Genomic DNA, 26,491 nt, shown 5'->3' with positions numbered 1-26,491 from the left:
ACTTTTGGAAAGTTTCAACCACTGTTTCTTCCAAGTATTTTTTCTACACCGGTATCTTTTCTTTAGGGATTCCAAAGACATGAATAGTAGCTCTTTTGATATTGTCTCACTGGTCCCTGAAGCCCTGTTCTTTTTCAAAAATATTTTCCTCTCTCTGTTCTTCAGATTGGATAATTTTTATTGATTGTCTTCAGGTTTACACAGTGTTTCCTCTGTTGTAGTTTGTTGAATGGCACACTTTAAAAAGATATGTCCATTTCCTAATCCCTGCAATTTGTGAATATTACCTTATGTGACAAAAGGTGTGATTAATTAGTTTGAGGATTTTGAGAGGAGGATAAATTCTTAGATTATCTGGTAAGCTCTAATTCCAATGGCAAGTATCCTTATAAGAGTGAGGCAGAGGGAGATTTGCTAGACAGAAGAGGAGGAGGCAGTGTAAACACAGGGGCAGAGTTAGAGTGATGCAGTCACAAGGAATGCTGACAGCCACGAAAAGCTGGAAGGGGCAAAGTACAGGTTGTTCCCTAGAGCCTTCAGAGGTAGTACAGCCCTGTCAATACCTTGATTTCAGACTTCTTGATTGTATCCTTGATTGAGACCTTCAGATCTCTGACAGAATAAATTTCTGTTATTTTAAACCACCCAGTTTGTGGTAATTTGTTATAGCAGCCATAGAAAATTAATACATCTGCCGTCTTGATTCTGCTATTCAGTCTCTCCAGTGAAGTTTTTATTTCAAATATTATGATTTTCAACTTTAAAATTTCCATTTGATCCTATTTAATAGCTTCTCCTTCTCAGATGAGATTTATCTTTCCATTTGTTTAAGAGTGTTCACCTTTACGTCATGGAGCATGGTCATATTAGCCGCTTTAAGATTTTTGATAATTCCAATATCTGGGTTATTTATTGGTTGGCATCTATCTGTTGGTTGTTTTTTTCTTCCAATTCTTGCCCACATTTTCCTACTTCTTGGTATGTTGGGTAAGTTTGAGTTATATACTGGACATTTCTAGTATTAAGTTGTGAGAATTGGGATCCTGTTAAAATCCTTTGGAGAATTTGCTGTTGTTTTAGTAGGCATCAATCTGATTAGATTCAAACCAGTTTTTACTTGGTTTTTATGGGCAGCAGTTTAATATCAGTTTCATTTTCTAAACCTTTGCTGTACTATTTGAGTCTGTTTGCTATATGGACCAGTCAGGGATAGTCTGGGCTTGGGCAGTGTTTATTTTGTATTTCAGTTCTCATTGCCTTTGTCATACTTCTTTGGAAATTCCATGAATGTCCAACTTGGGGGAGGGGAGTTTAGTACTTAAGTTGGTTCATAACTAGAATTATAGATATAAAAGATTCACAAGCTCGATACTAATTGAAGTGGTAAAGATAGATTTTATTCAATAAATATTATGATTAAGGAAGAGAGTCCAGTGTGAATTGAATTCAACTTTGCCAAAACAAAAGGCAGCAGACTTTTAAGAAGTTGGAATGTGCTAAGGGAAAGGCACAGAGCGGTGTAGAAGGGGATTGATCCATATGGCTAGGGCAACAGGGTTTGTAATTGGTACTTTTCCAGAGGAGAAGTAAACTTCTCTTTATAACAGAGGCAGTGGTGCAAGTTAGAGCAAGGCGCCCACCAAAGTTGGGCCCTTATCTTCCTACAGGGTCTGGGAACAAGAGTGAGAGTTATCTCCTTGAATGTTTGTATTTTAAACAGATGGCTCTTGGGTCCTTGAGAAGACAGTTTTAGGTGGTAGACAGTTTATATCTCAAGGGAGCAGAGGAAGTATTTATAATTGCAAGCTTTCTAAAGTAACTGCTCTAAGAGGGAGTTCAGGGGCCTATCTGTCTATCACCAAGATTTAGCTGGAACAAACAGTAAATTCTGGCAGCATTGAGCTTTCTCAGGCAGGAACTTAAGGGGGCTGGAGGGGTCATCTTAGGGATAGAGCCTTAAGCGATTAGAAACTATCCTGGTGTTTGTTCAAGTCTGTTTGTGTGAGTATTCATTTATGACAAGTCGTTTATGCTGAGAGTCTGCAGTTTTTATAGGACAGGATTGAGGCCTAGTTAAGAAGAGGGTTCAGAGGAGCCTGGCTGGAGTTTGGTCAAGGAGAGAGTCTTTGTCATAGATTACGTTCTTCTGCTCTTCTTTCATGGGAGTTTTCCAATATTCTCCAGCTCCCAGTGACCCCTTGCTTCCTTTGGCCAGAAAAATTGGGTTCTCTTATTAGAGTTTCAGTCTTCCATGTTGTTGCTCAGTTCTGGGCTTGACTGTGCCTGACTTCAGGGTGAAGAGGTTATAGAGAAAGCATAGGTGTCCTCTTGGGGTCTTTTTTTTTAAAATTATTATTTTTTAATTTTTTGGCCGTGCCGCACGGCATGTGAGATCCTAGTTCCCCATCCAGGGGTCAAACCCGCGTCCCCTGCATTGGAAGCATGGAGTCTTAACCCTTGGACCATCAGGGAAGTCCCCTGTTGGGGTCTTAATGTATATGCTATCTCCATCATTGTGGTAGCAGTGCAGATCTGCACTGAGGCTGGCCTTGGGACAGGGCTGGGAGAGGGGGAAAAGAAGGAAAAAACCTCAGGGACTTAACCCACCCACTCTGGCTTTCTGGAGCCTTTCCCCCCTGTCTTTTGGCCAAATGAACTTCTCTTCCAAATGAGGTTCTTCCTTACTGCACCTTCTGCACAGTTTCCCATTCTTCTTGGCTTTGGGTCATAGCTAGGAAATAAAGTGTGTGTGTGGTGGGGTGACCAAAAGGAAATTTATTGTTTGGTCAAATTTCAAAGGAAATTTATGTATTCAACAGGATATTTATGTATTGGTCTGTTTTCAAGCTGATTTCCCACTCCAATCTACCTATTGTATACTTTTCAGGGTCCTTAGGTAGCTGATGCTTTGCATTTTTTTTCTGGAGATTTTAGTTGTAATCAGTTGGAAAGAAAGTTTGCAGCAGGCTTACACTCATCATTTCTGGAATTTAAAATACTTAGGCCAGGACTTCCCTGGTGGTGCAGTGGTTAAGAATCCACCTGCCAATGCAGGGGACACGGGTTTGAGCCTTGGTCTGGGAAGATCCCTCATGCAATGGAGCAACTTAGTCTGTGCACCACAATTACTGAGCCTGCGCTCTAGAGCCCACAAGCCACAGCTGCTGAGCCCGCGTGCCACAACTACTGAAGCCTGCATGTCTAGAGCTTGTGCCGCACAACAAGAGAGGCCACCGCAATGAGGAGCCCGCACACTGCAACTAGAGAAAGCCTGCATGCAGCAATGAAGACCCAACGCAGCCAAAAATAAATGAGTAAATAAATAAATTTATAAAAAAATAAATAAAAACAAAAGGTGAGTGGATAAATAAAAAAAAATAAAGTACTTAGGCCAATGAGTTTTAATATTTAAAACAGTATGGAAAAGTTCATTGATAAAGTTTTAGATTCCACATTAGAAACTAGTATTTAAGAAACTGTACTGCTTGTCAAGTTTTGGTGTAGTACCAAAAAAGAATCCACAGTTATCTGAAAAGACTTAAAATACTCTTCCCCTTTTCCAACCATACATTTGTATGAGACCAGGTTTTCTTTTCAGCCAAAATGATGTTGTAATACATTAAATGCAAAAACAGATATGCGAATCCACCTGTCTTCTATTAAGTCAGACGTTTAAAAGATTTGCAAAAATGTAAAATAGTTCTATTGTTTTCATTAATGTTTTGTTTTAGAAAATATAATTTTCATAAAAATGTGTTAAAATGTATTGGATTAAATGTAATTACATTTAATTGAATTGAAAGTATCCTAACATTTTCTCACTTTTAATTCCTAATGTGGTAAATATTGATAGATAGACCCAACATAAACAAAAATGCTTTTCAGTTTTTAAGTATATAAAGGGGTTTTGAAACCAAATAGTTTGAGAATTGCTGATTTACTAGGTAATTGGTTTCCATGTATTTATAACTTGTGTACTCCTCTTCTGTTCCTTAAGAGTCAGCAGTAATCAAAAATATGAACTCTGGGGGGAGTGAAAAGAACATGCATTTGACTTCCAGTTTCAACCACTTATTTTCCAAGGTTGAAGAGCCATTTAACTTCTTAGTATCTGTATTATACTTATAAAGTGAGGATAATACTTTAAATGATTGTTGTGAGGGAAATGCTAGGATATACCTGAATTACAGACATTTAGTAAATGTTCCTTGGTATAGAGTTACATATTTTTAGCAACTGTCAGCCTTTGTGACGGTGTAAAAACCTCTCATCTTAAGCCAGTAGGTATTCTCCAACTTAGTCTGTTGATCCCTTTCCAATAAGAAAGAATGGTGTAATTTATGAAGATCCCTAGAACAGTAAATTTCATGTTGTCTGTCTTTAGTGACATGTTGAAATGATTGAGTTCTTTAATTCCAACTTGGTTCTGTTCTTGTGGTAACCAGATCAGAAAAGGCCAGAAGTATGATCAGCGAGTGTATGTTAGGTCCAGTTTGGGAATGAGATTGGAAGTGAATTTGAAAAACAAACTGAGATCAGGAAATAAGCCCAGGAGAAAAAGGCAAGCAGGTCCATGATGTTCATAGTATCAGAGGAGGGCAGGTAGTCAGTGAGGATCAAAATAGGTAGTTCAGATTTCATAAAGGAAATCCAACACTTGATGTCAGGGAGGAAATCGACACTGGTTGATGAGGCTCCTGGGTTCAGGTGCTAGGTACAAGGACAGAGAGACAAAAGGATAGGAATCTAATTCCTGGAAGAAGAGTGGGGCTAAGAGCATCCCAGTGCAAATACTGTTAGTGTAGTTGGAAACATGGAGCTGAAGCTTTTGTAGGAGAGTATGGAATATTAATTGACAACCTTTACAGCCAGGCCTCTGGGCTGAATCAAAGTGCAATGAATGGAGTCACTTCATATTTAATTTCTGTTCTTTGAACTAAGCTTTTAGTCTCTAACCAAAAGAGAGCAAGAGAGAAATGGCTATTAAAATAGTGCAAATGTTACTATCCATAATTCTACTCTGAGCATCTGTTCCAGGGTAAGCATGAAATGGGAAGCATTTACTTTGTTTTCTCAGTTGGCCTCAATTGCTGTCCCTCTTGTAGTGTTAACATGTTATTTTACTTGGTTACTTGTTTTTAAAGATGCATAGTTTTCCCTACTATCTGAACTCTAAGGTTAGCTCTTTTATCTGGTACTTAACTGAGGAAATGGTCATCAAAGGAAAGCTGAATTATAAGTGGGGTTTTTTGTTTGTTTGTTTTTTTGTTTTCATTTTAGATTCCAATTGTTTAAATTCTGTGTAATTCTACTGTAAAGCAGATTTAGTTCTATGACAACTTACTACTCTTACATTTCTTTTTTTCTCTTACATACCCCATGTTTCCTCACCCATACTTTGTGTTCTGGATGCCAATTCCTATTAGCTAGCTTTCAGTTGTTTTTCTCTTTTTATAGTACATTTTTAAAAATCAAGTAATACGTACCTATTGAAAAATATTCAAACCACACATATCTATGGAGTAGGGAATGAAAGTCTTACCAGTCTTACCACTCACTGAGGCTACCACTGCAATTTGCTGTGTATCCTCCATGAACTTTTTAATGCATATACAAGCATATGTAGTAGGATGTTTTCAAAATACAATCATAATAAGCATATTGTTTTGAATTTGTATTTTTTGCTTAATATTTCTTGGACATTTTACCATATCAGTATTTATAATTTAGGCACTCTTGGTGTCCGTTTCACTCCTGATTTTTCACATAAGCAGTGCTGCAGCAAACATTTTTACATAAATGACTTTGGGTACTTGAATCATTTTTGCCCATAGTATGTAGATTGCTGGTTCAAAGAAATGTGCATTTACAATTTTGAGCTGTTCTTCAGAAATTTTCTTAGAAAGTACGATAACCAAGTTAAAAAGATAATGACAAAATGGAAAAATTTATACCAAAGACAAAGGGCATATATTCCTACTATACAAAGAGCTTCTAAAAACTGAAAGAAGCCACACCATAGGAAAATGGTCAAAAGATAGGAACAAGTAGTCCACACAGAAAAACAAATGCAAATGTCCTTTAAATTTTGGGAAAGGTACTCAATCTCACTGTAATAGAGAAACACAAAAACTGCTCTGAAGTAGCATTTCTTATCTGTACTATTGGCAAAAATCCAAAAAATTGACAACATAGTTTCTTGGCAAGGCTGTGAGGAAATAATCACTCTCATATATTGTTGAGAATACAAAAAGGTAAAGAACCAATAGATAGGAAATTTGGCAGTATTCACAAAATTGTATAAGCCTTAAGCTTCATCTCAGCATTCTTCTGTGTGACTCGAACCCAGAGGCACAGGAAACAGGAAAACAAAAGTGACATGTATATGAGACTGTTCATTGCAGCACTATTTAATACCAGAAGACAGGAAACAACCCATTGTCCATCAGTAAGGTATAGTTGAGGAAACTGTGATACTTGTATAACGATGAAGTACTATGGTAACATAGGGCAGAAGTATAGTACAGTATAACAAACAGGGTATTAATGTTGATAGTCAAGATACAGAACATTTCCATTACCACAAGAATCCCTCTTGCTGCCCTTTTATAACTACTCATTTCCTTCCCACTCCCACCCTGTCCATAACCCCAGGAAGCCATTAATCTGCTCACCATTTCTATAATTTTGTCATTTTTTTTTTTTTTTTTTTTGCGGTACGCGGGCCTCTCACTGTTGTGGCCTCTCCCGTTGCGGAGCACAGGCTCCGGACGCACAGGCTCAGCGGCCATGGCTCACGGGCTTAGTTGCTCCGCGGCATGTGGGATCCTCCCGGACCAGGGCACGAACCCATGTCTCCTGCATCGGCAGGCGGATTCTCAACCACTGCGCCACCAGGGAAGCCCTATAATTTTGTCATTTTAAGAATGTCAGATAAATGGATTTATATAGTGTGTAACCTTTGGGATTGGCTCCCCCTGCCCCCCAATTCAGCATAATTCCCTGGAGATACATTCAGGTTATTGCATGTATCGATCATTTTTTCCTTTTTATTGCTAAGTAGTATTCCATGGTATGGATATACCACAGTTTGTTTAACCATTTGCCTGTTGAAGGACTTCTTGGTGGTTTACATTTTTTGACTTCTCAAATAAAGTTGCTATAAACATTCATGTAAAAGTTTTTGCATGAATATAAATCTTCATGTCTCTGGGATAAAAGCCCAGGAATACAACTGCTCACTTGTATGGTGGTTGCATGTTAAGTTTTACAAGAAACTGCCAAACTTTTCTAGGGGTCTGTACCATTTAAAATTCTCATCAGCAAAGTACAAGTGATTCAGTTTCGACATATTCTTGTCAATATTTGGTATTGTTACTCTTCTGTTTTAGCCATTCTGATAGGTGTGTAGTGATGTCTGAGTGTGGTTTTAATTTGCATTTTCTCAGTAGCTAATGATGATGAGCATCTTTTCATGTGCATGTTTGCCATCTATACATCTTCAGTTAATGTCTCTATGTCTTTTGCTTGTTTTCTAATTGGAGTTGTTTTTCTACTGTTGAGTTTTTCCTTTTATGGATCTTACTTTCAGTGTCAAGTTTAAGAACTCTTTGCCTAGCTCTGTAGTCTGAAGATTTTATTCTGTATATTTTTCTAAAAGTTTCAAGTTTTATATTTAAGATTGTCATCCAGTTTGAGTTAGTGTTTGTATAAGGTGTGAGTTTAGGTTAGTGTATATTTTTTTTGTTTGCCTGTTTTGGTGTCCATTAACTCTTGCACCATTTGTTGAGAAAGCTATTTTTCCTCCATTGAATTATGTTTTACAACTTTGTCAAAATTCAGTTGGGCATATTTGTGTGGCTCTGTCCCTGGGTTTTCTGTTCTGTTCCATTGATATATGTGTCTATCACTTTGCAAATACAGTAAGTCTTGGCTTACTGTAGCTACATAGTAAGTATTTCCCCACTTTATTCTAACTTTTAAAAATTGTTTTTGCTATTCTAGTTATTTTGCCTTTCCATAAAAGTTATAGAATAATCTATATATGCAAAAGTTTTTGCTGGGATTTTAATACAAATTACATCACCTGTATGTCAGTTTGGAAAAAAATTGACACCTTTACTGTGTTGAATCTTCCAGTCCATAAACACTTTTATTTAGATCTTTGATTTCTTTCATCTGCATTTGTAGTTTTCAACATATAGTCCTCTTGATGTTTTGTTAGAGTAGCACTTCTTTCATTTTTTTTCCTTTTATTATAAATGGTATTGCTTTTAATTTTGGTGTCCATGTGTTCATTTCTAGTATATAGAAATACAGTTGCTTTTTGCAGGTTGATCTTGTGTCACACAAATTTGGATAGATTTTATTTTCATTTTCACTTCAGTGTAAATGAACTTTCCTTGAGACTTCTTTGACCCATGGATTATTTAGAAGTATGTTCCAAATATTTGGAGGTTTTTCTGTTATCTTTCTATTATTGATTTCTAGTTTGATCCTGCTGTAGTCAGAGAATACACTTTATAATTTCAGTTATTTAAAATTTGTTGAGGTTTATTTTATGGCCCAGGATATGGTCTATCTTGGTATTTGTTTAGGGGCACTTGAAAAGCATGTATATTTTGTTGTAGTTCATTGGAATATTATATAAATGTTGGTTAGATCCTGTTGGTTGAATGTGTTATTGGTTTCTTTTACATTTGCCGATTGTCTGGCTGATGGGTAATAAAAGTTGTCTGGCTGATGGGTAATAAAAGTCCTGACTCCATAGTTGGTCTTTACTTACACCACCAGGCAGAGATGTTTCGGTGCCCTGTTATAGCCTCTCAAGGGTAGAAAATCTAGGTTTCCTTCTTGGTCTTCGCTGGTATGGGTGGGGCCCGTTTTTTCTGCAGTGTTTGACTGGTGTAGAGTTTTTATCCTCTAAAAGTTTTCTTTGTTGCTAAGCTGTCCCTTTTTTGATCAATTGTCTGGAGAACACTGGGTTTTGTTGTTTTTTCTGTGCCTGTTGATGTGTTTAGCTTGCCAATCTTCATCTTCAAGTCTAGGATATACCAGGCAAAAAGAAAACCTAGGGGATTCACCACTCGTTGTTACTTGAGTCCTGAGTTTCCTAGCTGATTTGCCTTCTCTTTACCTTTCAGAGTTTTCTTTTGTTTGCTTCATATGTAATATCCAGGGTTTTTAGTTCTACTTAGCTGGAGAAATAGAGAAAAGTACAACTACTCTGTCTTCCTGGAAGTCAAGGTCGTCTGTCTAATTTACTTTTGTATATAGTGTGAGGTAGGACACTGTTTTTTCCCAAATAGATAGTTAGTAGTCCTAGTATCAGTTATTGAATAACTCATTCTTCTCCAATGATTTGAAATGTCACCCCTGCTATATATGAAATTCTCATATATTTGCATATTTAAAGACACATAGTAGAAGTTAGCTGACTTGCCTAATTAACTGACTAAACCCCTTTATTTCCATTATGAAACATATAACCTGATACCCTTGACATATTTCTACTCTCACCAATTGAGTTGAATCTGCTTACCAAGAATTAGAGGTGTTGTATCTTTCAGGTGTGCTTCTTACTATAATCTTGTATATTATATAAATTAACAAAAATAGTGCTGAAAGAAAATTGCTTTTGTGAAAACGAAGTTGATTGCTTTGGAAAGACTTATCAAAGAAGTCACTTTAAAAAATTACTTGCTTGTGAATTAAGCCTGGGTGAGACCACTGTAAATGTTTAGGGGGAAAATATATATAAAAATTCATTTTGTATTAAGTGGTTTGAAGTACTCCATCTATTTCAAAAAGACCTAAATTAGAAGAACTCATAGCTAGTATATTAGAGAAAAGGGCTTCTAAAGCCACCTGTATGTAGGTGTATCTGTTTCTGGACATTAATCTGTATTCTACTGATGTATTTGGTATTCTATACCAATATCATATTCTTTTAAATTGCCTTAATATTTTAGTGCATTTTGATATCTGATAGGTTATGTTTGCCTATAGTGGGAATTTCAGCTGAAAAGAACAAAACCCAACTAAAACTGTCTTAACATAATAAAGAAATACATTAGCTCAAGGAACTGGAGGTTTATGGGGCAGTTTTTAGTACCTGTTTTATCAGCTCTGGCTCTATTTCCCAGAAGCTCTCCTTTCACTTGTTTGTCAGTTTCATTCTCCAGCTGGTGACAAGATGGCTGCAGGCCTCACGTCTGTCCATGACAAAATACAGAGACAGTCTTTTACTATGTTTCTCAAGAGCTAGTCATCATTACCCTGAAGCTGCTAGCGTAGTTTTCCTTGCATCCCATTGGCCTTAAGTGGGTTAATGTGGACAAAACTAGCAAGGGAGAGATTGTCATGATTGGCTTAGATTAGTTCTCAGTCCTGCATATACATTAGAATCACTTGGATGGCTTTTAAAAATAGTAATGCCTGAGTGACAATCCACACTGATTAGAATCTCTGAAGTAGGGGCCCAAGCTCCTGTAGTTTTTTAAAAGCTCCGAAGGTGATTCTAATATGGAGGGGAAGGTTTCATTAACCCAAATACACCTTTGAAGCTAGAGTCATTCCCCCAAGTTGCATGGCTAAAATAATAATAATGAGGTGGCAACTATAAGGATAATTGGGATATTGTTAGGAAAAGAGAAAATGAATGGTGGATATACAACCTACCAACTATTATATCCACTCCTGTTGTTTTTTTTTTTAAACCAACTCTTATCATTATACCCTTTTTTTTTAACCAAAATATTTGCCAGTTTTATAAAGTTTTCTTTTCTAGATAAATTTAAAAATCAGTTTGTCAAGTTTCAGAATAAATTCCACTGGGACCTAGAATTAAATTTTATTAAATGTATAGATTAATATGGGGGTGGGGGGACAGGTTCCCACAGGAAGGAATCACAGTTGGTGCCCAAGTATCCCTGACAAAGTCTCTCTGCTTTTCAGTGTCTCAAAAAGTCTATCACTTGTGATTTTTTACATCATGCACCAGTTATTATTTAGACTTGGTTGTAACGTTGTTTTTCTTTTTCAATTTGGCTGCGCCTGGTCTTAGTTGTAGCACGCAGGTTTTTTGTTGCGGCATGCGTGATCTTTAGTTGTGGCATGTGAACTTTTAGTTGAGGCATGTGGAATCTAGTTCCCTGACCAGGGATGGAACCTGGGCCCCCTGCATTGGGAGTGCAGAGTCTTAGCCACTGGAGCACCAGGGAAGTCCCGGTTGTAAGTTTTTATTTGCAAGTAATTTCAAACAGAAAAATTGCAAGAATACAAATTAAAGAATACAAATTAATTTTTCTGGTTTCTCCGTGTTTGTCATTTCTTGAATACCACATCATCCTCTTTTTTTTAACCTTCTTAATTTTGCTGCTGTATATACTTGAGTCATTATTTTAGAAGACTGTGTGGTAGGTTTTGAGACCTTGCAATAACCCCCCCAAAAGTATCTACCTTGTAGATGTAAAAGTATCTACACTTGAATGCTAGGGCTTGTTGAATTCTATATTAAAATGCATTTCCCTGAGTACATTGAAGAACTTGCTTCATCCTTGAGAAAACAGAATCAGTATTTTGGATATTCAACATCCAAAATCAGAAGCTGATTTTATTTGCTTGCTAAACTGGGATGGCTCTTTATGTAAAATAGTCTCTCTGAAGAAAGCAGAGAGTTATTCTAGGTTCAAGAGTGACTTAGGTTTTGTAACATTTCCTTTCTTTGTTCTAAAAGAGTTTGCATAAATTGGAATTATTTGTTATTTGAATTTTAATAGAACTTGCCTGTGAAACCTTCTGGCCCTGGTGTTTTCATTATGGGAAGACTTGTTAATGACTAATTCAATTTTATTACTTTTGTTATTTTAATTTTTCTATAAATTTGTACATTTAACTTTTTCTCAGATTTATTGATAAAGTTTTTAATATTGCCATGTCTTTTGAATGTCTGTAGCATCTATAATTATGATTCCCTTTTTATTCCTGGTAATTTGGTGTGCCTTTTCATTAAAAAAAATTTTATTGAAGTATAGTTGACTTACAATGTGTTAATTTCTACTGTACAGCAAAGTGATTCAGTTATACATATATATATATGTTCTTTTTCATATTCTTGTCCATTATGGTTTATCACAGGATATTGAATACAGTTCCCTGGGCTATACAGTAGGACCTTGTTTATCCATGCTATATATAATAGTTTGCACCTGCTAATCCCAAACTCCAGTCCATCCCTCCCACACCCCCTGCCCATGGCAACCAAAATTCTGTCCTCTATGTCTGTGAGTCTGTTTTATAGATAAGTTCATTTTTGTCATATATATTGTATTTGTCTTTCTCTTTCTGACTTACTTCACTTCCTATGATAATCTCTAGGTCCATCCATGTTGCTGCAAATGGCATTATTTCATTCTTTTTTATGGCTGAGTAGTATTCCATTGTATATATATATACCACATCTTCTTTATCCATTCCTCTGTTGATGGACATTTAGGTTGTTCCATGTCTTGGCTATGGTAAATAGTGCTGCAATGAACAGTGGGGGTACATGTATCTTTTCAAATTATAGTTTTGTCTGGATATATGCCCAGGAGTGGAATTGCAGGATCATATGGCAACTCTATTTTTAGTTTTTTTGAGGGACCTCCATACTAGTTTTCATAGTGGCTGCAGCAGTTTACATCCCCACCAACAGTATAAGAGGGTTTCCTTTTCTCCACACTCTTTCTAGCATTTGTTATTTGTAGACATTTTAATGATTGCCATTCTGACCAGTGTGAGGTGGTGGTACCTCATTGTAGCTTTGATTTGCATATCTTTAATAGTTAGCAGTGTTGAGCAACTTTTCATGTGCATGTTGGCCATCTATATGTCTTCTTTGGAGAAATGTCTATTTAGGTCTTCTGCCCATTTTTTGATTGAGTTGTTTGTTTTTTTGTTACTGAGTTGTATGAGCTGATTGTATATTTTGAAAATTAAGCCCTTGTCGGTCACATCATTTGCAAATATTTTCTCCTAGTCCATAGTTTGTCTTTTCGTTTTGTTTGTGGTTTCCTTTGCTGTACAAAAGCTTTTAAGTTTGTTTAGGCCCTGTTTGTTTATATTTGGTTTTATTTCTGTTGCCTTGGTACAGTTTATGTCAGAAGATGTCTTGCGTATATTCTCTTCTCAGTTTTATGGTGTCATGTTTTATATTTAAGTCTTTAGCCATTTTAAGTTTATTTTTGTGTATGGTGTGAGGGTGTTTTCTAACTTCATTGATTTACATGTGGCTGTCCAACTTTCCCAACACCACTTGCTGAAGAGACTGTCTTTTCTCTATTGTATTTTCTTGCCTCTTTTGTTGAAGATTAATTGACCATAGGTATGTGGGTTTATTTCTGGGCTCTCTTTTCCTTTTTTCATTGATTAGTCTTGCCAGACTCTGTCCATTTTTTAGTAATGACAAAGAACTACCTTTTGTTTTGTTGAGCCTTTCTTCTATATCTTTGTATTCTGTTTCATTAAATTCTGCTTTTACTTGTATTATTTCCTTTTATCTACTTTTCTTTATGTTCTTTTCTAACTGAAGACAGGTGATCAGTTCATTAATTTATTTTTTAACTTGTTTTTCTGTTGTAACTATGTACAACTACGAATCTCTTTTTTATATATTCCTTTTGCTGCATCCCACAAAGTTAGCTATATTCTTTCATTTTACTTCTAAGTATTTTCCAAATTCTATTATGATTTCTTCTTTGACTCATGAGTTTTTAGAAGTTTCTAAGTATTAATATATAAGGTTTTTGAAAAGCTATCTTTTTATTGTAATTGTAAGAGAATTATGGTTGTAGGGTGCCAAGTACATGAAAAATGTAGAGACTTTTTTATGGCCTAGCATTTGATCAGTTTTTATATATGTTCTGTTTATATTCTTCTGTTTGGAAGTTATATTTGTATATGTTTATTACATCAGACTTAGCGGTTATGATGTCAGTTCTTGTTTAGCCTTACTAATTTTTTGTCTCCTTAATTTATTACTGAGATAAACATGTTAAAAGTTGTCCTCTATGACAATGGATTTGTCAATTTTTCCTTGTGGTTCTATTTTGGAGCTATATTAATAGGTACATATAAGTTTAGCTGTTATATATATTGAATAAAACCTTTTACCATGATGTAGTTAATTTCCTTATCACTAGTAATAGTTTTGCCTTAAAGTTATTAATGTAGCTACACCAGTTTTGTATTGATTAGTATATGTCTGGTATTTTAATTTTTTTCATATTTTTATTTTCAATCATTCAGTGCTCTTTGGTTCTTAGGTGTGCTTCTTTGGAAAAGCATGTAGACTACTACTAGTTAAACCTTATGTAAAATATTTTGTGTGGTTACAGTGCAGAAGCTGCTGAAAAATGGCAGAAGAAGTGGTGGTAGTAGCCAAATTTGATTATGTGGCCCAACAAGAACAAGAGCTAGACATCAAGAAGAATGAGAGATTGTGGCTTCTGGATGATTCTAAGTCCTGGTGGCGAGTTCGAAATTCCATGAATAAAACAGGTTTTGTGCCTTCTAACTACGTGGAAAGGAAAAACAGTGCTCGGAAAGCATCGATTGTAAAAAACCTAAAGGATACGTTAGGTAAGTTATTTTTGTATTAAAACAAGAATGACAATACTTTCTTTTAAATGAATGCTAAAGGTTGGTTCTTTGTACTGAATATTGGCAGCAGTGGGCAGAATTGACTAGAACATCCCAGGGCTGGGATTTCATCTAGGCAAGGTAAATTTGGCTCATAGCAGGGGTATTCAAGTCAGGTGTGTTCAAGGAGACCAGTGAAGGTCTGTTTCTGTAAATCTAGCTGGTGGATCTGGCCAGACTTCAAGAGTCAAGCCAGAGTGATGCTGACAGTAGAACTTAACTCTGATCTTCTGTTAGGGGCTCCTTGAACCATGAGTGCCTGTTGGAGTTTAGACAGATTCTACATCTAATTGAGATAGGGATAAAATGAGTGAGATGCAGAATATCCTCCTTGTCATCAAGGCAACTTATTTTACAGGATTGCTTCATTGCTTCATTTTACATCTAATGGCTTATATTTTGAACTGTGCTTTTAAAAACACCATTTTATTCTTATATTTGATAAAAGAGTTCTAAATTGTGCATTACTGTATATTAGCCTCTAGAAAGCTTATCTCTTTCTTATTTTGTTTCTCTTTTTTCCTCTTCTTTCTTCCCCTAACTGTAAAGTTTGTTTGTTTTTACTGGCCTTCCATTAGGGCCAGAGATAGGGGAACCTACTTCACATTGGGCTTGGCCAAGCTGTGATAGGAAGGAAATACGTGCAAATGAGGCCTAGGCTGTCTCTCTCTCTCTCTCTCTCTCTTGAATTCTCCTTGGCTGACAGGAAGGAATTGGGAGGGACAGAATTTCCCTCAGGTATTCAGGCAAGCATGTTGTTACTTAATAGTTTTTGGTATATATGTAGGGGAAGAAGTAAAATTTCTCCTTGAAAAAGGTAGTTTGAGAGTAATGTGGCATGATTGATGAATATGGAATATTATTGACTAACTGCTTTATATTAGTTTTTATTTCGTATTCAGCATTATTGTTATTCTATTCTAAAGGTCATTTAATAAATGGAGTTACCTAATCTGAATTTTCACCATGATACTTAACTACTTTAACTAGATTTACCTTTTTTTGAGATTTTAAGGTTTTGCAAATAAGGCCATTTTTATTAGTTTTTAATAGTAGTTTTTAAATAGAAGACAATTCACATATGAATGAAAGACAGTTGGAAAGAGATTGTCCTTGAATAGCTGAAGAGACCAAAGTTAGAACCAGGAATACTTGTGATTTTGTAAATACTGGACATTTATTTAAAGCATGTTGATTAGGTGTATTAGGGAAGATTAAGGTAACTTCTTATCAAGAAAGTATGCCTCATAGTGATGAAGGCACAGAAAGGACTAGGGCCACACCTAGATAAACTTTTATGTTCCTTTTAAAAAGGATAGTGGTATCCTGAGAAGTATAGCAGATGTGACAGTAATTAACAAAAGATAGTGAAAAAACTAATATAGAGCAAAGAGGAAAAACACCCCCAGTTTTAGATATGACTGCATAAGAATTTTAAAAGCCTTATTAGATACAGTTTTTATTATTAATACTCCTGGGAAACCTTCCATACTATTTTCTGATATTATTGAGACAGTTTTAGCAAGACTGTATCTATTTAAGTTCTAGGCTATCGCTGTTGATTTTATTAGTATATTACAGTTATTGCTGTATATTCCAGAGGACTAGTGATCTGTAGTTAGCCTGTATAATGATGTAAATCCAGCTTTTGCATGGGACAGCCTTCTTTCCTTCCTCAGAATTTCTGAATCCCTTTTTGGTAACTTAAATGTCCCATATAGCTAATGGGTTTTTTTCACAATGATTGACTGTGCTGATGGAGACATTGTTTGAAGGTTAAAAAAGAAAAGAAAACAAAGGAAAGAATGAATACATGAATATATTTTCAACTGTTGAAAAAAAATACACGCTTTAAAGCTTCTTCCAAAATAAATGTGAATGGTAAGGTCATATTTGTGGCCATCACGATATACTTGTTTTATAGGTTCTGTTAGAGTTCAGGGGAAAAATGTTTTGGAAAGAGAGAAGCCTCAGGAAACCTTTCTATTGCCTGGGTGTGGGCCAAGTCACATGGATTGGGTGTGGGGAGTTTCAATGTTGCAGAACCAGGAAGTTCATGGAGAATTATCCTAAGCTGTGTTAACAAACTGAGGAAAGAGCAGACGGGATTTTTTTTTTCAGAATGGATTGGTTAAAGGTCTTTAAAGATTTTTTCAGTAAGTTAATATGTTTATTAAATGTAGTTTTCTTGTAGTTTTTGAAATAGAGTTTTCACTTTGTGAATTTAAAGGAAAACTATGGAGAGAAAATGGTGGGTTTATATAGGCTGGTGCTTTGTATTGTTTATGAAACATAAGCTAAGTGATTGGCGATACATCAAATATTAATAGCTTTGACTCGATAAGTAATTAAAAATTTTTTAATGTCAATGTTTAAATAACAGACAGGAAAAGGATATAAATGATTTGAATTTGATGCAGTTCTTTGAACTTAGCATAGACATTTGCAGTGAATTAAATAAGTTGTAAACATTAAAAACAGGAGGAGAAAAAGGCTTTAAGTGAGCAAGTTCCTTCATCCTCAACATTTGAAGTAACATGATGTTGTTCTGGTGCTTTTTACTTAGATTTCAGAGGACCGATGTAGAAGATAATGTTTAATAAAAGCATCAGTAAAGAGAATGTTTTGACTTAATGTCGGATTGCTAGAAATTGCTATTTTGGTTAATGTGAGACTTGATATTTTGAAATGAATTGTGAGAGCAGCTGCATACAAAGAATATGAAAACACTGACAGAAAATAGTGAATTCTTAGATTGTTTTTGAGTTCAGATCATAAAGTAATTCTAATACTAACAAGAACCTCATCCGTGTATCTGCTGATAGCCTTTTTATACTCTTATGATAGTGAACTTGATTTGGTCTCTTTGAACAATTGCTTGGTGGTTCTAGGAAAATGAACAGAGGGATTGTTGTAGAAGTCTCTTATGTGTAAGGAGTCTAAGGAAACAAAGAGTAACCTGTCAAGATTTCGGGGCAAAGGGCAAAATGGAAAGGGAGTAAAAGCACTTTGTTGAAAAAAAAGTTGTAATTGTAATATTAAGGCTCTTTCATTTATTTAATTAACTTTGGTGGCCAAGTAAATCCTTTTAGAATATATCTCTTTTGTTTACTTTTTGGGGAGTTGTTAAAATTTTAGATACATTTTTGGGGGTTAGTTTTCCTTTTAAAGAGCTTATTTATTCATTCGTTTATCAACATTTTTGAGAGCCTACACACTGCAAGCCACAAAAAATTATAGAATGAAAAACTAACACTAACTCACAGAACTTACATTCTGGTGAGGAGGTAGGTGGTGGTTGTTATTTATTATTAATATTTCATATCTGAGTTTGATATCTAAGTGATATTGACCATAAATCAACTAGAAGTGGTATAAAAAGAATATATTGTATCATTGATACAGTGATTTAATATATATCATCAATACAGTATAAAATTATCTTTCTCTCTGTAGAGTCTTAGAAAGTTGATAGTTATTAAATAGATGTGTAGACTGAGAGTCAGGATTTGAGGTTTCTAACCAAAATATTCCTTTCCTCACTGTCTGCAGTAAGCCAAAATTTATATTTATTTAGCTTTGTAGCTGTTCACCCACCTTTTCCCTGTATGGCCTTGAAAAGTAAGAGGAAACAGTATATGTGCTCCTTGTGTGGTACTCAGAATACCCTTGAGAACAAAAAGGGCACATTGTTTTAGAGAAAGCAGAGAATAATAAAAAGCAGTAGTTTATCTTACTTCATATAAATCAAGTGAACAGATAAAAATACAAAAAAATTAAATACAACCTGTACTAGAAAGAACATCATTTATATGTATTTAGAATTCCTTTGTTCTGCTCCCAGATATATCACTTATTGGCCATGTGGCCAAGGGTATATAACTTTCCTAATTTCCTGTTCCTTATTTGTAAAGGCAAGAGTTGGGCAAGACCAGATGATCTTGGAAAGTCCCTTCTGACTCTGAAAGTATTTTGTCCTGGTAAACAAACTGATCAGTCTTACATGTGGTATAGAAATCAGGGGAAAGTCCATAAGGGAGAAACTGGTTTTGAGAAGGAGGAACATAACAGAATTATAGTTCCCTAAAGAATTAGCAAGAATCAGTAATACTTTCTTAGGCCTCATTCTACTGATCACTAGTTTACTTTGTGATTTAGATGGAAGGGAAATGACATGCTTAAGGTAAAGACCTAATGATGGAAGTATAACTAGTACATTGAGTTCAGAAATTTATTTGGAAGCTAAAAACTGAGAAATAAGATGAATAGAAACAGACATTAATGTGAAATTCTACATTAAGTTTTTAAAAGGAATTGAAAAAGTTGCTGAGAATCTGTCCTGGCTGCAATTTACATGAGTAAATTGCAGACTGAGTAGGAGCTGCTGTGATAATGTAGGTGCTAAAAAAAAAATCTCAACACACTGTATGATGGCATTGATTCAAATCTAGAGGCACTCAGGTGAAGGGATGCAGTAGTTCCCTTGTGTGTGTGCTGGCCAAACAAAACATGACATCGTCTGTTCACTTTGGATAAATATACTTTAACAGTGATATTGAGAAACTCAGATGCTTCCAAATACTAGCATCAAGTGTATCAAAAGATTTGGAAACCAGGTTACATAAAGAATAGTTATGGGTACAAAGACTTGCCTTAGGGAGAAGACAACTATTGTGTGAAGATGGAATATTTACAGTGCTTAACCAGATTCTTAAAAACTTTTGAGGAGTTAATAGTACATTGTTTTGGTCAAGAAACAGTGCTGTAGGAAGAAAGAAGTAAGACTAGTGGATTGGAGTGAGGGGAAGATTGAAAGCTATACTAAATGCTTGGTTTTTTAAACAAAGCTAATGATAAAAATAACTGCCTCAGAGTTATGCACATCCTCAGTGCATGTACCTGAGTATTTCCCTACAAACTCTGAAAAAGTATAATGCCAGAAGCACTAGGAGGTAGGAAAGTAATAACCACCATTGATTGAGTGCCTGCTAGGTGCTATGTGCTGTGCTGAGTGCTTTACATATAAACTTTTAAAAATTCTTTACAAAAATTTTCTGAGATAGGTACTTACTACACACCACCATTTCACAAACAAGGAAACTGGAGTTTAAAGAAGATTAAATAACTTGACCAAGATCAGATTAACCAGTAAGTAACAGCACTAAAGTTTAAACTTAGGGTCTCTTATGTTAAGAGTTTCCCTAGTGCACACATTATGACTATAGAGTACAGAAAAGATTAGAGTCAAATAAGTAATGGATTGAAAAGATTTGATGTAAAAGGGACTGATTAAAATTCGGAGGATTGTGGTGAACTAACTGAAGCTGGAAAAAATTTAGAAAAGATAATACATTGATCTGCGGGAGCCTGCTTGTTGTGGAATGATCTAATTGTTGCTGATTATAATATACTTGAGAAATTAAGAGATACTGATACTTTACATTTGTATAATTTTGTAAGTTACTTTTGTATCTACTCTCTCATTGATAGCATGAGATTGGAAGGACTATTTTTTTTTTTTTGTGGTACGCGGGCCTCTCACTGTTATGGCCTCTCCCGTTGCGGAGCACAGGCTCCGGACGCGTAGGCTCAGTGGCCATGGCTCACGGGCCCAGCCGCTCCGCGGCATGTGGGATCTTCCCAGACCGGGGCACGAACCCGTGTCCCCTGCATCGGCAGGCGGATTCTCAACCACTGCGCCACCAGGGAAGCCCTGGAAGGACTATTTTTAAGCAGTGGAAACAAAGGGCAATAAACAGGCCCTTCTGGAAGATTTGTAAGCTGGGGAAAAAGCAAGCTATTGATTATGCATGCATTTGTCAGTCATTCACATGATAAACAGGACTTTGTATTGCACAGAAAACAAATATTCTAAGCTCTTATATTCTTTCTTTGAACTATTTCTGGCCTCTAAGATTAAAATCGGTTGTTTTGGTGTTTTCCCACTTAGGGCTTTAATTGTTGGGTCTGTCCAAAAATTCTTCACAGTTTTTTTGGACAAGGTTAATTAGTCTTAGACATTATCTTTTTCAGAATCAAAAGAAAAATATTTTAGAACTAGCCTTTATTTTCAGGTTTAGAATTTTATATTTGCTTATATCAGTATTCAGTTTAATCAGTCTAATAAACACATTGATCATCTGCTGTATATACAGTTCTAAATAGTAAAGGAAATGCAAAAGATCAGTGAGACATTAAAAATGCTCCTCTCTGGAAGCTTATGCTCTAGTAGATGGGCTTAAAAGACAAACACAGGAAATGCTAGCATACAAGTACCTCAGAAGTACAAGGTGCTGGGGTACTTGAAAAAGGAGAGCTTACATATCATTGAGGGTGACGATGGGGAATGAAGGATGTTGAAAAACATGAAGCAGAAAGATAAATAAAATAATAAAGTTGTTATTTGAAATGATACTTCTTGAATGGGTAGATTTTTGAAAGGCAGAAGTTTTAATAAGGTTTTGCTCAGAAACTGCAAGGTAAACTAAGTCATGAAGGTAGAAACATTTAATTCAGGGGATTTAAGTTGGCCCATTCTTAAAATTTAGCGTAGTTTTAGTGCAAGGCGTTATAGAAAGATGCTTTTGTTTAACATTTACTCTGTGTACTGTACTATTACTTTACATTATTTTATTCAGTTCTCACAGCACTCATGTTAAGTGCTGTTTCCTCCATTTATGAGCTCAGAAAAGTGAAATAGCTTGCTCAAGTTTCCACAGTTAGTAAGAAGCATACCTGGGATTTGAACTCAAAGGCTGTTTCAAGGTCTACACTGTGGGGCCCAACCCTTGGGCTGCGGACTGATACCGGTCCGCGGCCTGTTAGGAACCGGGCAGCACAACAGGAGATGAGTGGCGAGCCAGTGAGCAAAGCTTCATCTGCTGCTCCCCATTGCCTGAATCATCATCATCCCATCCACGCCCCACCCTGTCCTTGGAAAAATAAAATTGTCTTCCACGAAACTGGTCCCTGGTGCCAAAAAGGTTGGGGGCCACTGGTCTATACCATAATCCTGGAAAGGAAGGCTTGAGGACATTCTAGAGAGGGCTGTAGATTCCAGGCAGAGTATTTCTCTTAATTTGTTAGGCAGGAGAGCCATTGTTGGCTTTTGAGCAATAGGGTAATGTGATGGTAGCTGTAATATAAGATTAGACTGGATGATGTGTATGATGGGTTGAAGTGGGATAGATTGGGTTAGTAAAAAAAACCCAAAAAACTAGTTAGTGGGTAGTGAAGGCTCAAGCACAACAACATAAGCCTGAACTAGCACATGAATAGTGGAAATGTAAAGTGTTGGCAGAAAGGACATATGGTGACTTTAAGGATTTGATGTGTGAATCTTTTAAGAAAATAATTTTTATGATGTAAAATTCATGAAGTTAACTGTTTTAAAGTGTACAGTTCAGTGGTATTTAGTACATTAACAATGTTGTGCAACCATCACATCTGTCTAATTCCAAACTATTTTCATCACCCAAAAGGAAACCCCATTCCCATTAAGCAGTTGCTCCCATTACCCCTTCCCTTTAGCTCCTGGCAACCACTAATCTACTTTCTGTCTATATGGATTTACCTGTTCTGGCTATGTCATATAAATGGAATCATACAATATGTAACCTTTTGTGTCTAGTTTCTTTCACTCAGCATACTGTTTTTGAGGTTCATTCATGTTGTAGCATGTATCACTACTTCATCCCTTTTATGGCTGAATAATATTGAATTATATGGATATACCACATTTTGTTTATCCATTCATCTGTGGATGGACATTTGGGTCATTTCCATCTTTTGGTTATTGCGAATAGTGAAGCTATGAACACTTGTGTACAAGTATTTATTTGTATACCTGTTTTCAGTTCTTTTGGGTGTATACCTAGGGGTGGAATTATGGTAGTTTTGTGTTCAACATTTTGAGGAACCCAGCTGTTTCCCACAGCAGTAGCACCATTTTACATTTTGACTGGAGGGGTTCCAGTTTCTCCATATCCTCATCAATACTTACTTTCCTTTTTTTTTTCGTTCGGTTTAATTTGGTTTTATTATAGCCATCCTAGTAGGATGTGAAGTGGTATCAGTATTTCATTGTTGGAGTTCCCTGGTGCCACAGTGGTTAAGAATCTGCCTGCCAATGCAGGGGACATGGGTTTGAGCTGTGGTCCGGGAAGATCCCACATGCCATGGAGCAACTAAGCCTGTGTGCCACAACTACTAAGCCTGTGCTCTAGAGCCCATGAGCCACAACTACTGAGCCTGTGTGCCACAACTACCGAAGCCCGTGCGCCTAGAGCTCGTGCTCCACAACGAGAAGCCAAAGCATGAGAAGCCTATGCACCGCAATGAAGAGTAGCCCCTGCTTGCCGCAACTAGAGAAAGCCCTCACACAGCAGCGAAGACCCAGCATTTTAAAGTTTTAACCCTTATATTTGGGTCATCTATCCATTTTGAGTTCATATTTTTATGTGGTATGAAGTAGGAATACAACTTCGTTCTTTTGCCTGTGGATATGCAGGTGTCCCAGCATCATTTGTTGAAGAGACTATTCTTTCTTTCATTAAATGGTCTTGGCACCCTTCTCAAGGTCAAAGTCAAAAAATATGGAGCAACTGGAATAGAATTGAGAGTTATTTCAGAACTCTCAATTCTTTTCCATTGGTCTGTTCATCATTCCTTTTATGCCAGTACTACACTGTTTTGAGTACTGTGGCTTTGTAGTAAGTTTTGAAATTGGGAAGTGTGAGTCCGTTAACTTTGTTTTTTCCATTTTCAAGTTTGTTGTGGCTATTTGGGATAACTTAAGATTCCATATGAATTTTAGGATCAGTTTTTTCCATTTCTGCCAAAAAAAGGGTGTTGATACTTTGATAAGGATTACATTGAATTTGTGGATCACTTTGGATAGTATAGTCGTCCCTTGGTATCTGCAGGGGTGTGGTTCCAGTACCCCCTGCAGATAACCAAAACTCAAGGATGCTCAAGTTTCTTGTATAAAATGGCATAGTATTTGCATTAACCTACACACATTCTCCTATGTACTTTAAATCATCTCTCAATTACTTGTAATACCTAATCCAATGTAAATTCTATGTAAATAGTTTCTGGTGCATGGCACATTTACATTTTCCTTTTTGGAACTTTCTGGAGTTTTTTTCCCAAATATTTTTGATCTGAGGTTGTTCGAATCCACAAATACGGAACCCATGGATACCGAGGGCCAATTGTATTGTCCATCTAATGTCATCTACTAAGTTTTCAAATGCATAAACATAGAATGTCTTTCCATTTATTTAGGTCTTCTTTAATTTCTTTCAGCAATATTTTGTAGTGTTTAGTGTACAAGTCTTGTACCTCCTTGATTAAATTTATTTCTGTGTATTTTATTCTTAATGCTATTAAAAATTGAATTTTAAAAATTTCCTGGGACTTCCCTGGTGGCACAGTGGTTAAGAATCCGCCTGCTAATGTGGGGGACACGGGTTTGAGCCCTGGTCCAGGAAGATCCCACATGCTGTGGAGCAACTAAGATCCCACATGCTGTGGAGCAACTAAGCCTGTGTGTCATGGCTACTGAGCCTACGCTCTAGAGCCCGCGAACCACAACTCCTGAGCTTGCGTGCCACGACTACTGAAGCCTGTGTGCCTAGAGCTTGTGCCCCACAACAAAGAGGAGCCACCGCAATGAGAAGCCCATGCACAACAAAGGGTAGCCCCACTCGCCACAACTAGAGAAAGCCTGTGTGCAGCAATGAAGACCCAATGCAGCCTGCCAAAATAAAATAAAATAAAATAAATAATAATAATAAAATATATATAAAAAAAGGAAGGAGCCCAATAAGGTTTGGGGGGTTTAAGAGCACAGGAAAAAAAATTTCCTATTCAGATTGTTCATTGCTAGTATATTGAAATTCACTGATTTTTTGTGGTTTTTTTTTTTTGTGTGTGTGTTTTTGTATCTTTCAACTTTGCTAAGTTATTGGTTCCAGATTTCTTGTGTATTAATTCTTTAGGATTTTCTATATAAGATCATGTCATCTGTGAATAAAGATTATTTTACTTCTTCCTTTCCAGTTTGGCTATGTCTTATTTCTTTATCTTGCTTAATTGCTCTGGCAAGCACCTCTGGTACAGTGTTGAATAGAAGTGGTGAAAGAGGGCATTTATGTCTTGTTTTTGATCTTAGAGTAAAAGCTTTCTGTCTTTCACTACTGAGTGTGATGGTAACCATGTTTTTTTCATAAATACCCTTTATTGTGTTGAGGAAATTCCCTTCTATTCCTAGTTTGCTGACCATTTTTATCATGAAGGGGTGTTTTATTACTTTTATCATGAAAATCCCAAATTGGTACTTGCAGTACTTTTGAGAACATTTGCCAAGGGCAAAAAATTTGAGTTGCTAGCAGAGATCAAACAAGGTGACCTCTCATTTCAGCTCTCATACTGCAAGTAACTGTCCTTTTTGCAGTTTAATGCCACGTGTGTGTGTGTGTGTGTGTGTGTGATTTTACTGTTTAAAATAGTGCCCAAGCATAGTGCTAAAGTATTGTTTAGTGTTCCTAAGTGTAAGAAAGCTTTGATTTGCTTTATGGAAAAAGTATGTGTGCTAGGTAAGCTTCATTCAGGCATGAGTTTATAGCATTGTTGGCCATGAGTTCAGTGTCAGTGAGTCAAGAATTTATATTAAATAAAGTGTCTTTAAAGAGAAACACACATAACAAAAATGTTGTGAACAGAGTATCCCCTAGGAGCAGTGGTTCAGTATGCTAATTAAGTATTCATGGTCACTGTATAGAACAGAACCACCATGAATAACAAAAATTGACTGTTAGTTGAATATATTTATATCTGTATTCATAAAGGAAAGGGTATTGGTCAGTAGTTTTCTTGTGATATCTTTATGTCTTTGGTATCTAGGTAATGCTGGACTCATGGAGTGAGTTATGAAATGTTTCCTTCTCTTTGGGTAGAAGTTTGAGAGAGAAATGTTTGGTAGAATTCACAAGTCAAGTTATCTGGTTCTGGGCTTTTTCTTGTTCAGAAGTGTTGATTACTGATTCAGTCTTTTACTTCTTATAAGTCTATCCACATTTTCTGTTTCTTCTTGAGTCATTTTTGGTAGTTTGTGTGTTTCTAGCAATTTTTTCTTTTCATGTAGGTTTTCTGATTTATTGGCATATAGTTGTTTATAGTATTCTTTTATTTCTGTAAGGTTTCTAGTAATGTCCCCACTTCAGTTCTGATTTTAGTAATTTAAGTCTTTTCTCTTTTTTTTCTTGGTCAGTCTTGCTAAAGATTTGTCAGTTTTGATATTTTCAAAGGTTTCATTGTTTCTTTGTTGCTTTTCTGTACTCTTTGTGTTTACCTCTGCTCTAATCTTTATTATTTCCTTCCTTCTGCTAGCTTCTGCTTGATCTTTTTTTAGTTCTTTAAGGAGTAAAGTTAGGTTATTGATTTGAGATTGATTTTCTTTTTTAATGTAAGCTGGTAGGGTTATAAATTTCCCTGAGCAGTGCTTTTGCTGTAGCCTGTAGGTTTTAGTATGTTGTGTTTTCATTTTCATTTATCTCAATGTATTTTCTAATCTCACCTGTAATTTTTCCTTTGACCTACTAGTTGTTTGGGTGTGTTGATTAATTTCCATATATTTGTACATTTTCCAGTTTTCCTTTCTGTCATTGATTCTGAATTTCATTCCACTGTGGTCAGAGAAGATATTTTATATGATTTCAGTTTTGTGGTCTTTTGTTCTATCCTTATTGAAGGTGAGGTATTGAAATCTCCAACTATATTGTAGAAATGTCAATTTCTCCCTTTA

General features: G+C 36.0%; 1 protein-coding gene across 4 annotated transcripts in view; it reads left to right on the top strand.

The window, feature by feature from the left end:
• The window catches only part of NCK1 (NCK adaptor protein 1), a 99,468-nt gene that overhangs the window by 54,857 nt on the left and 18,120 nt on the right, over positions 1-26,491 (top strand). For 3 of the 4 annotated variants that reach the window (XM_059065096.2, XM_067033739.1, XM_067033740.1), the window contains one exon: positions 14,379-14,622. In XM_059065096.2, coding sequence (XP_058921079.1) covers positions 14,397-14,622 — 226 coding nt within the window. In that variant the 5' untranslated portion in view covers positions 14,379-14,396. Of the gene's footprint in view, positions 1-14,378; positions 14,623-16,725; positions 16,839-26,491 lie in introns of those variants that run through there. The other variant, XM_067033741.1, reaches the window with a different exon arrangement.

Source organism: Kogia breviceps, chromosome 5 (assembly GCF_026419965.1).
Source record: "Kogia breviceps isolate mKogBre1 chromosome 5, mKogBre1 haplotype 1, whole genome shotgun sequence".
Taxonomy (NCBI): domain Eukaryota; kingdom Metazoa; phylum Chordata; class Mammalia; order Artiodactyla; family Physeteridae; genus Kogia; species Kogia breviceps.
The sequence above is the reverse complement of the archived record's forward strand: the minus strand, read 5'-3'. Positions and strand labels throughout refer to the sequence as shown.